The following is a 14,855-nucleotide window of genomic DNA, read 5'->3' on the forward strand; positions in this document are numbered from 1 at the left end:
CATGGAATGGTGGTTAGAAAAAGAGCCCAAGTACAATATTTTCTACAGGTAATGTTTAATGTCCCCCCGTTTCAATGCGTATCAAAAGATCAAAACTGCCAAGTAACAATAATAATACGGATTGGCCCGATTGGGTGCAACTAACATCATCATTCATCATTTGGTAAAACTTGACAGTTGATCGATGAGAATAATCTGTTTGTATATGTTGTCTGTAACATGTGATGTGAAAACAAACAACGGAAAATGGATATGCTGTGTTGCATTCAACCACCTCTACACAAATGAATTAATTGGATATGCTGTGTAAATTTAAGCATAACAAAAAGAATTTTAGAATCATCTTCGGTGACTCCATGGTTTCGATCAATCAATGCGACTGTTTGCAACAAGGAAGCACGCAGTCCTCAAGAAACCCGGTTAGCTCACAAGTGTACAGTTTTGGGTCGTTTCTGAAATGATCAACGTGCGGCGTCGACACAAAGTTGCAAGCCCTAACCTCATGTCCCGCCCTCTTTTGCTCCTTTATGAATGATTCCACTGACCCTGCAGGAATCACCGTGTCTGCAGAGCTGTAGATATATAATTGCGGACAACTTGGTTGGCGAGCTGACAATAGGCTCAACACATCAGAAAGCCTCCTGCAATACCACCAATAACATTCATATTACTTTCCATACAAGGAGAGACCAACTCTTGCCAATGCTAATTTGACATTTGCTTTGACAATTGTTCTTCTAGGATTATAAAACACAGGTGAGGTGAATGAATTCAAGTATAAACGGAAATTTGTAGCATGGCAAGGTGCATGAAGATTCACATCCACCTCGAATAATTCTATGAAAATAAAAGGGCAAGGAAGAATAAGATAGACTACCTGTTCACTCTAGGAAATTTCAAAACCACCCCAAAGAACTTCTCCAAGACTACTAGCAAAGCTGCTTCGGTTACTGCAGGTTTGGGTGCCACTACTCCATTATTGCTGCCAACCAAAGCATCCATCCCTGACTCATTTGAGTCCATTGTTCCTTTTGCTGCTACACTACGCTTTTTCAGAAAGGCTGCAGAGAAACCAGAAGCCCAGACCTGCACAAGGTCAAGAATTAGATAGCACACCCATCCAAACACAAATCATCTAAGATTCTAAGAAAAACCTGGAACCCAGAAAAAACTAAAAAAACAGATCATTTGCATAACAAACCCAAACAGCTGTCTGAATGAGCCACACAAAACTCAAAAACCAATACGTTTTCTTCGGATATTCCTACAACAATTGGGCATGGTGGTAGGTAATAGGCTCTGCTGCTACAATTATATTGAGCAAAATGAAGTATTATATTGGTCAAATTCATAGAAACATGATCCACACTCTAAAAAATGACAGCAACAGGTTATCTCTGGTACCAAATGGAGTATGTGTAGATAACTTTTTATCTTTTCAATACGATCAGTAGATAACTTCTGCTCTTTCCCAGTTACAGAACTGCAACTATCGTTTACCTGGGGGTCAGGTGCTGCAACAGGTGCAGAATCCACAACGCAGCCCCGAATCCTGCCCATTAGAGAAGGATTGTGCTTCTGGAACTGCTCCAAAATTACCCCATACCTGTAAGATGAAGCAAACCAGGAAATGGTTACACAGGAGAACAGGAAAATTGCACATGGAGTTTCTATAAGAAAAAAGAATATAAGTGGGGACTGGACTCACGTTAACCATCCAGTATTGCTAAAAGTATGGAACACCAGGTTCTTTCCATGTTCCTCTTCTAACCAATCAGCCAAATGGCTCACAAGCGAGTCGATGTGCTCTTCAACTTTCCCGCCAGGTTGGTATTTGAGAATGTCAGACATGGGCAAAGTAAATGTAATAGCATGATATCCCCTGGAAGTATACCACTCGGCATACTTCTTGAGATGTTTTTGCTTTGCTCCCAACCATCCTAGCAAAACCACCACAGTCCTGAACTTTGCCGATGAGCAATCAGAACCGCCTGAAACATCTATGGCATTCGGTTCAGGTAAATGCCATCTGTACGAGACCTCAGATGGGGAAGTAGATGATATATCATGGTTATACGAAGCTGACTTTCGTGCTTTAACCAGGTCTGCGGACTGATACAGATTAAGAAGAAGAGGTGAAGATGCAACTGATGAATATAGCTGCTTGGGAACAAAATTGCAGCCCGTGTTAGGAATTGGGAAGTTAATGTTGGGCACAGGTACTGGAATTCTAGAGATAAAGGACAAGTTTGCGAGCTTAGAAACCAAAATATGTGAAACCCAGGATGAGTTCCAATCTTGCAAGGAGGTGTTGTGTGATAAACCCGATGTAGAACAAGCGTCATTGGATCGGTAAGACGGCAATTTATCAGAGATGTCAGCAGAAACCGAGGCAACAGCAACGGCAGCAGCCGCAACGAGAGGTCGTTGAACCATTCCAGACAAGGAAGCCATATTGTTGGTAAGGGCGCCCAAAATACTCATGCGAATATCAAGCAACCACCATTCAACATATGAAAAGGAAATGACAAGCAATCCAAGCGACCAGATTTCCCAGAAAGCCAACAATTTCAAGCAAGGGAATCACCTGCAGAGAAAATGAAAGAATGGGAATATGACGATAAATATAGACCACCAAGAAGAATAGTCAAGCACCAACAAAGAAGGAATTGGGATTGTATCAAATTGGAATAAGGGATTCAAACGAAGAAAGAAATAATAAAAATTGGAATCGGAATTTATAAGCGCATGAAAAACACGCAAGAATTAGAATTTAATAGTGGATAGAAAACTGAAAAGTGGGTTGGAGAGCGCATATTCGTTGATTGCCAAAAGAAATATTCTTACCGCGTTGCTTGGACTTGGACGTTTCTAACAAAAACAAACTCGGGTCGGGCTGTCAATGTCGTTTGACAGACAGCCCGATTATCACCACCACGCGCACCCGACACCGACCAACGAATAGCAATTTGCAAGAACCCTCCTCCTTGCCTGATCCTTCCCTTCTTCGTTTTCTTCGCTGGAGATTACCACAGCTTTCCTGGATTCTGATGTTTGTTTTTGCTTTTTAAAAGCATAGAAAATAAAAATCCAAGCTGGCGGTTAAAACACAAGGTCCAGTAGAACAGTGCCACGTTTAAAATAAAAAGAAAAGAAAAGTTAGAGATGGTAATGGGCTCATAGGGTAGGTAGGGAAAGGCAGGAGCTTCCGGCAATCTAGGACCGCGAGCTCATTGGCAATTTGGCACAGCAGAGAAAAAGACCGTTTTGCCCAATGGCCCTTTCATGTTTTTAAGAAATTTTCCTTGACATACATTCATCTTCATTTCATGAAAAGTCTTACATTGGAATCTTGTAACGATGAATTCAATTCCAAATTAAACTTCTTATTATGTGGCTTATTCCAACTCTTCCTTCTTTTAATGTAAAAATAAAATATCGATGTACTCAAAAACTAAAAATTCCTATATCTAAATGCGATGATTTAGAATTCAATTTAATTTAATTCGACGAAGAAAATAAATATTGTGAGAATGAATAAACAATTTTCGGAGAAAAAGTTGAGAGGAGGCAGACCTGACTGAAGAAATCAAACCAAGGAAGAGAATGAGGTGGTGAATGGCGAACGGCGAGGCCCCTCCCTCCCCTCCTCTTCCCTTCCGCCTCTTTTTCTTATCTCTCTCTCTCTGTTGCTGCGGTGCGGGGTTGGCTTTTCCCTTTCTCCTCCGTTGGTCCCCCCGCGTCTCTTTTGCTTTTTCTGTTGCTGCGGTGCGGTGCGGGATTGCCTTTTAGTTATATTAATCAATTAGACCCCAAAAAGATAAATCAATTTAGGATTGTTTATTTATAACCATAAGGAATTTATTTATGTGCTTAAATTAAGCTAGATATTTTCTATTTTTTCACACCTGAAAATTTATGAAATTCAAGACATGGGAATTATCAACCGCAACAATGGTTTAGTGGTATGTGCACAGACTGTAACTTCCCAATAAGTAAAAATGTAAGAGGTTTTAGGTTCGATGCTCCGAGCTAGTAAATTTGTTTGATTGTGGTAAAAAATAAGGTGAAATTCTCCATAACGTCGTTGATCCGAAATTAATAAATAACCATAACATACCACTATTTATCTCTTTTTTAAGCAGAAAATAAAAATATGAGAACCATCAAAAGAGTTTTTGCTTATTTGATATTTATGGGTCACTTGTACAATCAAATATTTGGCATAAGAGGATATTCCTGGAGAATATTCCCACTAACAAAGCGAAAGGGTCTGGAGAGTTGGATGGGAGGCCATCAATATTTTCCATACTGTTTACATAATAATTTGTTTCTTTTCTTTCTTATGCGGAGAATATTATCACTATGCCGCCGCAAATGCACGATGCGTCACTCAGCAGTCCATCCATTCTCATCCTCACATTTTTTTACACACACAACTATAATATGAGGGCCTCTATTAATTTATTTTTATTTTTCTTGTTAACCTTAAAAATTAATTTAAAAAATTAAAAAAAAAAAAAATTTATTTTTTTTACAAAAACGGTGATTTATAATGCACTTTTTCTAATTGAATTTGAGAATTTACACAAAACTTATTTTAAGTAAAATTCATGTTATTCTAGTCACACTGCATGTTTACTAAAATAAATTTAGGATATTCCAAATATATTCAACACGTAAAAATATATTTGGGACCCTCTATTAGTTTATATTTGTTTTTCTTTTCTTTTTTTTTCAATTTCAAAAATCAATAAAAAATAGTATTCGGACCTAATAAATAGTAGGATCACATTCACATGTCTTGCAACATTTTTCTTAACTCCCACGCAACATTTCAACTTAACACACGTTTTCTAGTCGATTTTGAGAATTTATACAAGATTCATTATAAGCTAAAATTCGAGTCATTCTAGTCGAACCGCATGTTTACTATAATTAATTTAGATTATTTCGAATATTTTCAATACAAAAAAAAAAAAAAAAAAAAAGTGTATAAAAGTTAATATTTATTTTTCTATTTTTCAACTTTAAAAATCAACAAAAAAATAGTTTGGGACCTAATAAATTGTAGAATCAAATTCAAATGTCTTCCAATATTTTTCTTAATTCCGGCGCAAACTATTTCCTAAACAAAAATCAATTTTTTGACAAAAAATGTGAGTAACTCACGTTTTCTAATCGATTTTGTAAATTATACAAGATTCATTATAAGTCAAAGTTCGAGCGATTCTAGTCCCAAAATGTTTACTAAAGATAATTTAGGATATTCCAAATATTATCAACACGTAAAAATATTTTTTGGGGCCCTCTATTAGTTTATATTAATTTTTCCCCTTTAAACCTTTAAAAATCAAGAAAAAAATAGTTTCAAGACCTAATAAATGGTAGGATCATATTCAAATGTCTTGCAACATTTTCCTTAACTCCCGCGCAAAATATTTCGTAAAACTAAAAATTTCAATTTTTTGGGCAAAATTGTGAGTTACGCATGTTTTCCAATTGATTTTGAGAATTTTTACAAGATTCGTTTTAAGCCAAAATGCGAGTCACTCTAGTCACACCGCATGTTTACTAAAATTAATTTAGGACACTACAAATATTTTCGACACATAAAAATATATTTTGAGTCCCCCTAATAGTTTATACTTATTTTTCTATTTTTCAACATTAACAATCAATAAAAAATAGTTTTGGGATCTAATAATTGGTAGAATCACGTTCAAATGTCTTGCAACATTTGTTGTCACATCCCGGCCCGAGGGGGACGACTTCCCGGGCCCGCTCCACCACCGTAGCACGATATTGTCCGCTTTGGGCTTACCATTCCCTCACGGTTTTGTTTTTGGGAACTCACGAGCAACTTCCCAGTGGGTCACCCATCATGGGATTGCTCTAGCCCTCTTCTCGCTTAACTTCGGAGTTCCTACAGAACCCGAAGCCAGTGAGCTCCCAAAAGGCCTCGTGCTAGGTAGGGATGGGAATATACATTTAAGGATCACTCCCCTGGGTGATGTGGGATGTCACATTTGTCTTAACTCCCACACAAAATATTACCTTAAAAAAATTTTCAATTTTTTGACAAAAATTGTTAGTTATATATATATAACTCACATTTTCCAATCGATTTTGTAACTTTATAGAAGGTTCATTATAAGCCAAAGTTCAAGTGATTCTAGTCGCATAATGTTTACTAAAGGTAATTTAGGATATTCCACATATTTTCAACACATAAAAATATATTTTGGGCCCTATCTTAGTTATATTAATTTTTATATTTTAAACCTTTAAAAATCAAGAAAAAATAGTTTCAGGACCTAATAAATGGTAGGATCACATTCAAATGTCTTGCAACAATTTCCTTAACTCCCGCACAAAATATTTCGTAAAACTAAAATTTTTAATTTTTTGGCCAAAATTGTGAGTTATAACCCACGTTTTCCAATTGATTTTGAGAATTTTTACAAGATTCATTTTAAGCCAAAATGCGAGTCACTATAGTTGCACCGCATGTTTAAAATTAATTTAGGACATTCCAAATATTTTCGACACATAAAAATATATTTTGAGAACCCCTAATTGTCACATCCCACCCCGGGCGGGACCCCTTCCCGGGCCCAACTCCACCATAGCACGATATTGTCCGCTTTGGGCCCCTAACACACGCTCACGGTTTTGTTAATGGGAACTCACACGAGAACTTCCCAGTGGGTCACCCATCATAGGAATGCTCTCACGCGCTACTCACTTAACTTCGGAGTTTCGATGGAACTCGAAGTTAGTGAGCTCCCAAAATGCCTCGTGTTAGGTAGGGATAAGAATATACATATAAGGATCACTCCCTGAGTGATGTGGGATGTTACAATCCACCTCCCTTAGGGGCCCGACGTCCTCATCAGCACACCACACCCAGGGTTAGGCTCTGATACCAAATTGTCACATCCCGCCCCGGGCGGGACCACTTCCCGTGCCCAACTCCACCATAGCACAATATTGTCCGTTTTGGGCCCCCAGCACACCCTCACGATTTTGTTTATGGGAACTTACATGAGAACTTCCCAATGGGTCACTCATTATGGGAGTGCTCTCGCGCGCTACTCGCTTAACTTCAGAGTTCTGATGGAATCCGAAGCCAGTGAGCTCCCAAAATGCCTCGTACTAGGTAAGGATGGGAATATACATATAAATTGTCACATCCTGCCCCCAGCGGGACCATTTCCCAGGCCCGACTCCACCGTAACACGATATTGTCCGCTTTGGACACCAACCACGCCCTCACGGTTTTGTTTCTGGGAACTCACACGAGAACTTCCCGATGGGTCACCCATCCTAGGAATGCTATCGCGCGCTACTCGCTTAACTTCGGAGTTTCGATGGAATCTGAAGCCAGTGAGCTCCCCAAAAGGTCTCGTGATAGGTAGGGATGGGAATATACATATAAGGATCACTCCCCTGGGCGATGTGGGATCTTACAATCCACCCCCCTTAGGGGCCTGACGTCTTCGTCGGCACACCACGGCTAGGGTTAGGCTCTGATACCAAATTGTCACATCCCGCCCCCGACTCCACCGTAGCACGATATTGTTCGCTTTGGGCCCCAACCACGCCCTCACGGTTTTGTTTCTGGGAACTCACACAAGAGATTTCCTGATGGGTCACCTATCCTGGGAATACTCTCACGCGCTACTCGCTTAACTTCGGAGTTCTGAGGGAACCCGAAGCCAGTGAGTTCCCAAAAGACCTTATGCTAGGTAGGGATGAGAATATACATATAAGGATCACTCCCAGGGGGAATGTGGGATCTTACAATCCCCTTGGGCGATGTGGGATGTTACACTAATAGTTTATATTTATTTTTCTATTTTACAACTTTAAAAATCAATAAAAAATAGTTCCGGGACCTAATAATTGGTACGATCACATTCAAATGTCTAGCAATATTTTTCTTAACTCTCATGCAAAATATTTCCTAAAACTAAAAATAACCCACGTTTTTCAATCGATTTTTGAATTTATACAAGATTCATTATAAGTTAAAGTTTGAGTGATTCTAGTCGCATAATGTTTACTAAAGATAATTTAGGATATTCCAAATATTTTCAATACGTAGAAATATATTTTGGGGCCCTCTATTAGTTTATATTAAGGGGTGTGATATCCAAACACCCCATATTACTTCTCACACACCTTTTTAATTTTCGATCGTCGAATCGGATAAATTGAAGAAGATCTATTAATTTTTCTATTTTAAAATGGGGTGTGTGAGAAGTAAAATGGGGTGTGTGGATATCACACACATATATTAATTTTTCTATTTTAAACCTTTAAAAATCAAGAAAAAATAGTTTCAGGACCTAATAAATGGTAGGATCATATTCAAATGTCTTGCAACATTTTCCTTTACTCCCTTGCAAAATATTTCGTAAAACTAAAAATTTCAATTTTTTGGCCAAAATTGCAAAATTGTGAGTTATAACCCATGCTTTCCAATTGATTTTGAGAATTTTTACAAGATTCATTTTAAGCCAAAATGCGATGTCTTGCAACATTTTTCTTAACTCCCACACAAAATATTTCCTAAAACTAAAAATTTCAATTTTTTGACAAAAACTGTGAGTTATATAACTCACGTTTTCCAATCGATTTTCTGACTTTATACAAGATTCATTATAAGTCAAAGTTTGAGCGATTCTAGTCACAAAATGTTTACTAAAGATAATTTAGGATATTCCAAATATTTTCAGCACGTAAAAATATTTCTAGTCACAAAATATTTCTTAAAATTAAAATTTTCGATTCGATTTTGTGACTTTATACAAGATTCATTATAAGCCAAAATTCGAGTGATTCTAGTTGCATAATGTTTCCTAAAGATAATTAAGGATATTCCAAATATTATCAACACGTAAAAATATACTTTGGCGCCCTCTATTAGTTTATATAATTTTTGCATTTTAAACCTTTAAAAATCAAGAAAAAAAAAGTTTCAGGACCTAATAAATGGTAGGATCGCATTCAAATGTCTTGCAACATTTTCCTTAACTCCCGTGCAAAATATTTCTTAGGACTAAAAATTTCAATTTTTTGACAAAAACTGTGAGTTAACTCACGTTTTCGATTCGATTTTGTGACTTTATACAAGATTCATTATAAGTCAAAATTCGAGTGATTCTAGTCGCATAATGTTTACTAAAGATAATTTAGGATATTCCAAATATTATCAACACGTAAAAATATATTTTGGGGCCCTCTATTAGTTTATATTAATTTTTGTATTTTAAACCTTTAAAAATCAAGAAAAAATAGTTTCGGGACCTAATAAATGGTAGGATCACATTCAAATGTCTTGCAACATTTTCCTTAACTCCCATGCAAAATATTTCTTAAGACTAAAAATTTCAATTTTTTGACCAAAATTGTGAGCTATATAACCCACATTTTCCAATTGATTTTGAGAATTTTTACAAGATTCATTTTAAGCCAAAATGCGAGTCACTCTAGTTGTACCGCATGTTTACTAAAATTAATTTAGGACATTCCAAATATTTTTAACAAATAAAATTATATTTTGAGATCCCCTAATAGTTTATATTTATTTTTGTATTTTTCAACTTTAAACATCAATAAGGAATAGTTTTGGAACCTAATAATTCGTTGGATCATTCAAATGTCTTGCAACATTTCTCTTAACTTCGTGCAAAATATTTCTTAATACTAAAAATTTCAATTTTTTGACACAAACAGTGAGTTATAACCCATGTTTTTCAATCAATTTTGAGAATTTATACAAGATTCATCATAAGCCAAAATTCTAGTCATTCTATTCGCATTGCATGTTTACTAAAATTAATTTTGGATATTCCAAATATTTTCAACACATAAAAATATATTTTGGGGCTCTCTATTAGTTTATATTAATTTTTCTATTTTTAACAATTAAAAATCGATAAAAAATAGTTCCGAGACCTAATAATTGGTAGGATCACAATCAAATGTCCACGCAAAATATTTCCTCAAATTAAAATTTTCAATTTTCTGAGAAAGACTATGAGTTATAACCCACGTTTTTCGATCGATTGTGAGAATTTATATGAAATTCATTATAACCTAAAATTCAAGTCATTCTAGTCACACCGCATGTGTTCTAAGACTAATTTAGGATTTCAAATACTTTCAACACGTAAAAATATATTTTGAGGCTCTTTATTTGTTTATATCAATTATTCTATTTAAACCTTTAAAAATTAGTAAAAAAAAATAGTTTCAGGACCTAACAAATGGTGGGAACGCATTTAAATGTCTTGCAACATTTTTCTTAGCACCCGCGCAACTAAAACTAAAAATTTCAAACTTTTGACCAAAATTGTGAGGTATAACCCAAGGTTTTTAATTGATTTTGAGAATTTTTACAAAATTCATTTTAAGCCAAAATTATTTAGGACATTCCAAGTATTTTCGACACATAAAAATATATTTTAGACCCTTTAATAGTGTATATTTATTTTTCTATTTTTCTATTTTAAAATTTTATAAAAAATAGTTTTGGGACCTAATAATTGGTAACATTTTTCTTAACTCGCAAAATATTTCCTACAACTAAAAAAAAATTAATTAATTTTTTTTTTAAATTGTGAGTTATATAACTCACGTTTTCCAATCAATTTTGTTAATTTATACAAGATTCATTATATGCCAAAATTCGAATCATTCTTGTCACTTCACATGTTTATTAAAATTAATTTACGATGTTTCAAATATTTTCAACCTACAAAAATATTTTTTGGGGCCCTCTATAAGTTTATTTTAATTTCCCTATTTTTAACTATTAAAAATCAAGAAAAAATAGTTTCGGGACCTAATAAATGGTAGGATCAAATTCAAATGTCTTACAACATTTTTCATAACTCCCACTCAAAATATTTTGTAAAACTAAAAATTTCAATATTTTGACAAAATTTTGAGTTATAACCTACATTTTCCAATTGATTTTGAGAATTTTTACATGATTTATTTTAAGCCAAAATGCAAATCATTCTTGTCACATCCCGGCCCGGGGGGGGGGGGACCACTTCCCTGGCCCGCTCCACCACCGTAGCACGATATTGTTTGCTTTGGGCCCCGACCACACCCTCACAGTTTTGTTTCTGGGAACTTACATGAGAACTTCCCGATGGGTCACCCATCCTGGGAATGCTCTCGTGCTAGTCGCTTAACTTCAGAGTTCCTACGGAACCCGAAGCCAGTGAGCTCCCAAAAGGCCTCGTACTAGGTAGAGATGAGAATATACATATAAGGATCACTCCCCTGAACGATGTGGGATGTCACAATTCTAGTAGCACCGCAAGTTTACTAAAATTAATTTAGGACATACCAAATATTTTCGACACACAAAAATATATTTTGAGAACCCCTAATAGTTTATATTTATTTTTCTATTTTTCAACTTTAAAAATTAATAAGAAATAGTTTTGGGACTAATAATTGGTAGGATCTCATTCAAATGTCTTGCAACATTTTCTTAACTCCCACGCAAAATATTTCATAAAACTAAAATTTCAATTTTTTACAAAAACTGTGTGTTATAACCCATGTTTTCCAATTGATTTTGAGAATTTTTACAAGATTCCTTTTAAGTCAAAATGCGAGTCATTCTAGTCGCACTGCATGTTTCATAAAATTAATTTAGGGCATTCCTAATATGTACGACACATAAAAATATATTTTGAGCCCCCTAATAGTTCATATTTCTTTTTTCTATTTTTCAACTTTAAAAATCAATAAGAAATAGTTTCGGGACCTAATAATTGGTAGTATCACATTCAAATATCTTGTAACATTTTTCTTAACTCGCATGCAAAATATTTCCTAAAACTAAAAATTTCAATTTTTTACAAAACCGTGAGGTATAACCCACATTTTGCAATCAATTTTGAGAATTTATACAAGATTCATTATAAGCCAAAATTTGAGTCATTATAGTCGCATTGCAAGTTTACTAAAATTAATTTAGGATATTCTAAATATTTTCAACATGTAAAAAATATTTTTGGGCCCTCTATTAGTTTGTTTTAATGTTCCAATTTTTAACCTTTAAAAATCAAGAAAAAATAGTTTTGGGACCTAATAAATGGTAGGATCACATTCAAATGTATTGCAACATTTTTCTTAACTCCCGCACAAAATATTTCTTAAAACTAAAAATTTCAAATTTTTTACCAAAACATCGAGTTATTAACCCATGTTTTCTAATTGATTTTGAGAATTTATACAAGATCTATTTTAAGCCAAAATGCGAGCCATTCTATTAGCATTGCATGTGTACTAAAATTAATTTAGGACATTCCAAATATTTTCGAAGCATAATATGTTTTTTTTTTTTGTCGAAACATAAAAATATATTTTGAGACCCTTTAACAGTTTATATTTTTTTCTTTCTATTTTTTAACTTTAGAAAATTTAAAAAAAAAAATTGGGACCTAATAATTGGTCGGATTACATTCAAATGTCTTGCAACATTTTTCTTAACTCCCATGCAAAATATTTCCTAAAACTAAAAATTTGAATTTTTTTGACAAAAAACTGTGACTTATAACCCACGTTTCCAATCAACTTTGAGAATTTATACAAGACTCATTATAAGCCAAAATTCAAGTCATTGTAGTCGCGTCGCATGTTTCTAAAATTAATTTAGGAAATTCCAAATACTTTCCACACGTAAACATATATTTTGGGGCCCTCCATTAAATTATTTTAATTTTTCTATTTTTAAACTTTAAAAATCACAAAAAAAAAAAAAAATGTTTTGGGACCTAATAAATGGTAGGATCACTTCAAATGCTTTGCAACATTTTTCTCAACTCCCGCTCAAAATATTTTCTAAAACTAAAAGTTTCAGTTTTTGACAAAAACTATGAGTTGTAATCCACGTTTTCCAATCAATTTTAAGAATTTATACATGATTCATTATAAGCCCAAATTCGAGTCATTTTAGTCACACTGCGTGTTTACTAAAATTAGTTTAGGATACTCCAATTATGTTCAACACGTAAACATATATTTTGAAGCATTAGTTTATATTAATCTTTCTATTTTTAACCTTTAAAAATCAATAAAAAATAGTTTTGGGACCCTAATAAATGGTAGGATCACATTCAAATATCTTGGAACTTTTTTTTTAACTCCCGCACAAAATATTTCTTAAAGCTAAAAATTTCGATTTTTTGACCAAAACTATGAGTTAGAACCCATGTTTTCCAACTGATTTTGAGAATTCATATAAAATCCATATTAAGCCAAAATGCGAGACATTCTAGTAGCATCTCATGTTTACTAAAACTAATTTAGGACATTCCAAATGTTTTCGACATATAAAGTTATATTTTGAGACCCCTAATAGTTTATGTTTATTTTTCTATTTTAACCTTTAAAAATCAATAAAAAATAGTTCCGGGACCTAATAATTGGTAGGATCACATTCAAATGTCTTGCAACATTTTTCTTAATTCCCACGCAAAATATTTCCTAAAACTAAAATTTACAATTTTTGACAAAAAGTGTGACTTATATAACCACGTTTTATAATCAACTTTGAGAAGTTATATGTCACATCTCAGCCCGAGGCCCCACCACACTTCCGTTGCGCAACTCTGATACCAAATACAACATCCAGGGGAATGTATCCTCTATGCCTTATGTATATTCCCATCTCTACCTAGCACGAGGCCTTTTGGGAGCTCACTGGCTTCGGGTTCCATCGGAACTCCGAAGTTAAGCAAGTTCGCGCAAGAGCATTCCCAGGATGGGTGATCCACTGGGAAGTTCTCGTGTGAGTTCCCAGAAACAAAACCGTGAGGGTGTGGTAGGAGCCCAAAGCGGACAATATCATGTTACAGTGGAGTCAAGCTCGGGATGTGGTGGGGGTCCGGGCCGGGATGTGTCATATACAAGATTCATTATAAGCCAAAATTCGAGTGATTCTAGTCACATAATTTTTACTAAAATTAATTTATGATATTCCAAATATTTTCAACACGTGAAAATATATTTTGGGGTCCTATATTAGTTTATATTAATTTTTCTATTTTAAACCCTTTAAAATCAAGAAAAAATAGTTTTGGGACCTAATAAATGGTAGGATCACATTCAAATGTCTTGCAACATTTTTCTTAACTCCTGTGCAAAATATTTCATAAAACTAAAAATTTCAATTTTTTGACCAAAATCGTGAGTTATAACCCATGTTTTCCAATTGGTTTTGAGATTTTTTGTAAGATTCATTTTAAGTCAAATGCGAGTCATTCTAGTCGCACTACATGTTTACTAAAATTAATTTAGGACATTCCAAATATTTTTGACATGTAAAAATATATTTTGAGACCCCTAATAGTTTATATTTATTTTTCTTTTTTTTTTTCAACTTTAAAAATCAACAAGAAATAGTTTTGGGACCTAATAATTGGTAGAATCACATTGAAATGTCTTGCAACATTTTTCTTAACTCCCATGGAAAATATTCTCTAAAACTAAAAAGTTCAATTTTTTGACAAAAACGGTGACTTATAACCCACGTTTTCCAATCGATTTTGAGAATTTATACAAGATTCATTACAAGCCAAAATTCGAGTGATTCTAGTTGCATCGCATGTTTACTAAAAATAATTTAGAATATTCCAAATATTTTTGACACGTAAAAGTATATTTGGGGCCCTGTATTAGTTTATATTAATTTTTCTATTTTAAACCTTTAAAAATCAAGAAAATAATAGTTTTGGGACCTAATAAATGGTAAGATCACATTCAAATGTCTTGTAACATTTTTCTTAACTCCCGCACAAAATATTTCATAAAACTAAAAA

General features: G+C 34.2%; 1 protein-coding gene across 3 annotated transcripts; it reads right to left on the minus strand.

Annotated features, from left to right (window-relative positions):
• Positions 1 to 130: 130 nt before the first annotated feature.
• On the minus strand, positions 131 to 3,776 carry LOC125471970 (transmembrane protein 53-A). Of its 3 annotated transcripts, XM_048572949.1 has the most exons (6): positions 3,577 to 3,776; positions 2,848 to 3,047; positions 1,709 to 2,587; positions 1,501 to 1,606; positions 878 to 1,086; positions 131 to 641 (listed from the first exon to the last, which is right to left on the minus strand). In XM_048572949.1, the coding sequence occupies exons 3-6, from the start codon at positions 2,482 to 2,484 to the stop codon at positions 371 to 373; spliced, it is 1,362 nt and encodes a 453-aa protein (XP_048428906.1). In that variant the 5' UTR covers positions 2,485 to 2,587; positions 2,848 to 3,047; positions 3,577 to 3,776; the 3' UTR covers positions 131 to 370. The 3 variants fall into 3 exon arrangements, with proteins under 3 accessions (XP_048428906.1, XP_048428908.1, XP_048428907.1); XM_048572951.1 differs by lacking the exon at positions 2,848 to 3,047; XM_048572950.1 differs by lacking the exon at positions 3,577 to 3,776 and having other exon boundaries at positions 2,848 to 3,542.
• Between the last annotated feature and the right edge of the window lie 11,079 nt (positions 3,777 to 14,855).

Source organism: the organism of the source record quoted next, unplaced genomic scaffold (assembly GCF_019419815.1).
Source record: "Pyrus x bretschneideri cultivar Hongxiangsu unplaced genomic scaffold, Pyrus_bretschneideri_v1 Contig63, whole genome shotgun sequence".
NCBI lineage: Eukaryota > Viridiplantae > Streptophyta > Magnoliopsida > Rosales > Rosaceae > Pyrus > Pyrus x bretschneideri.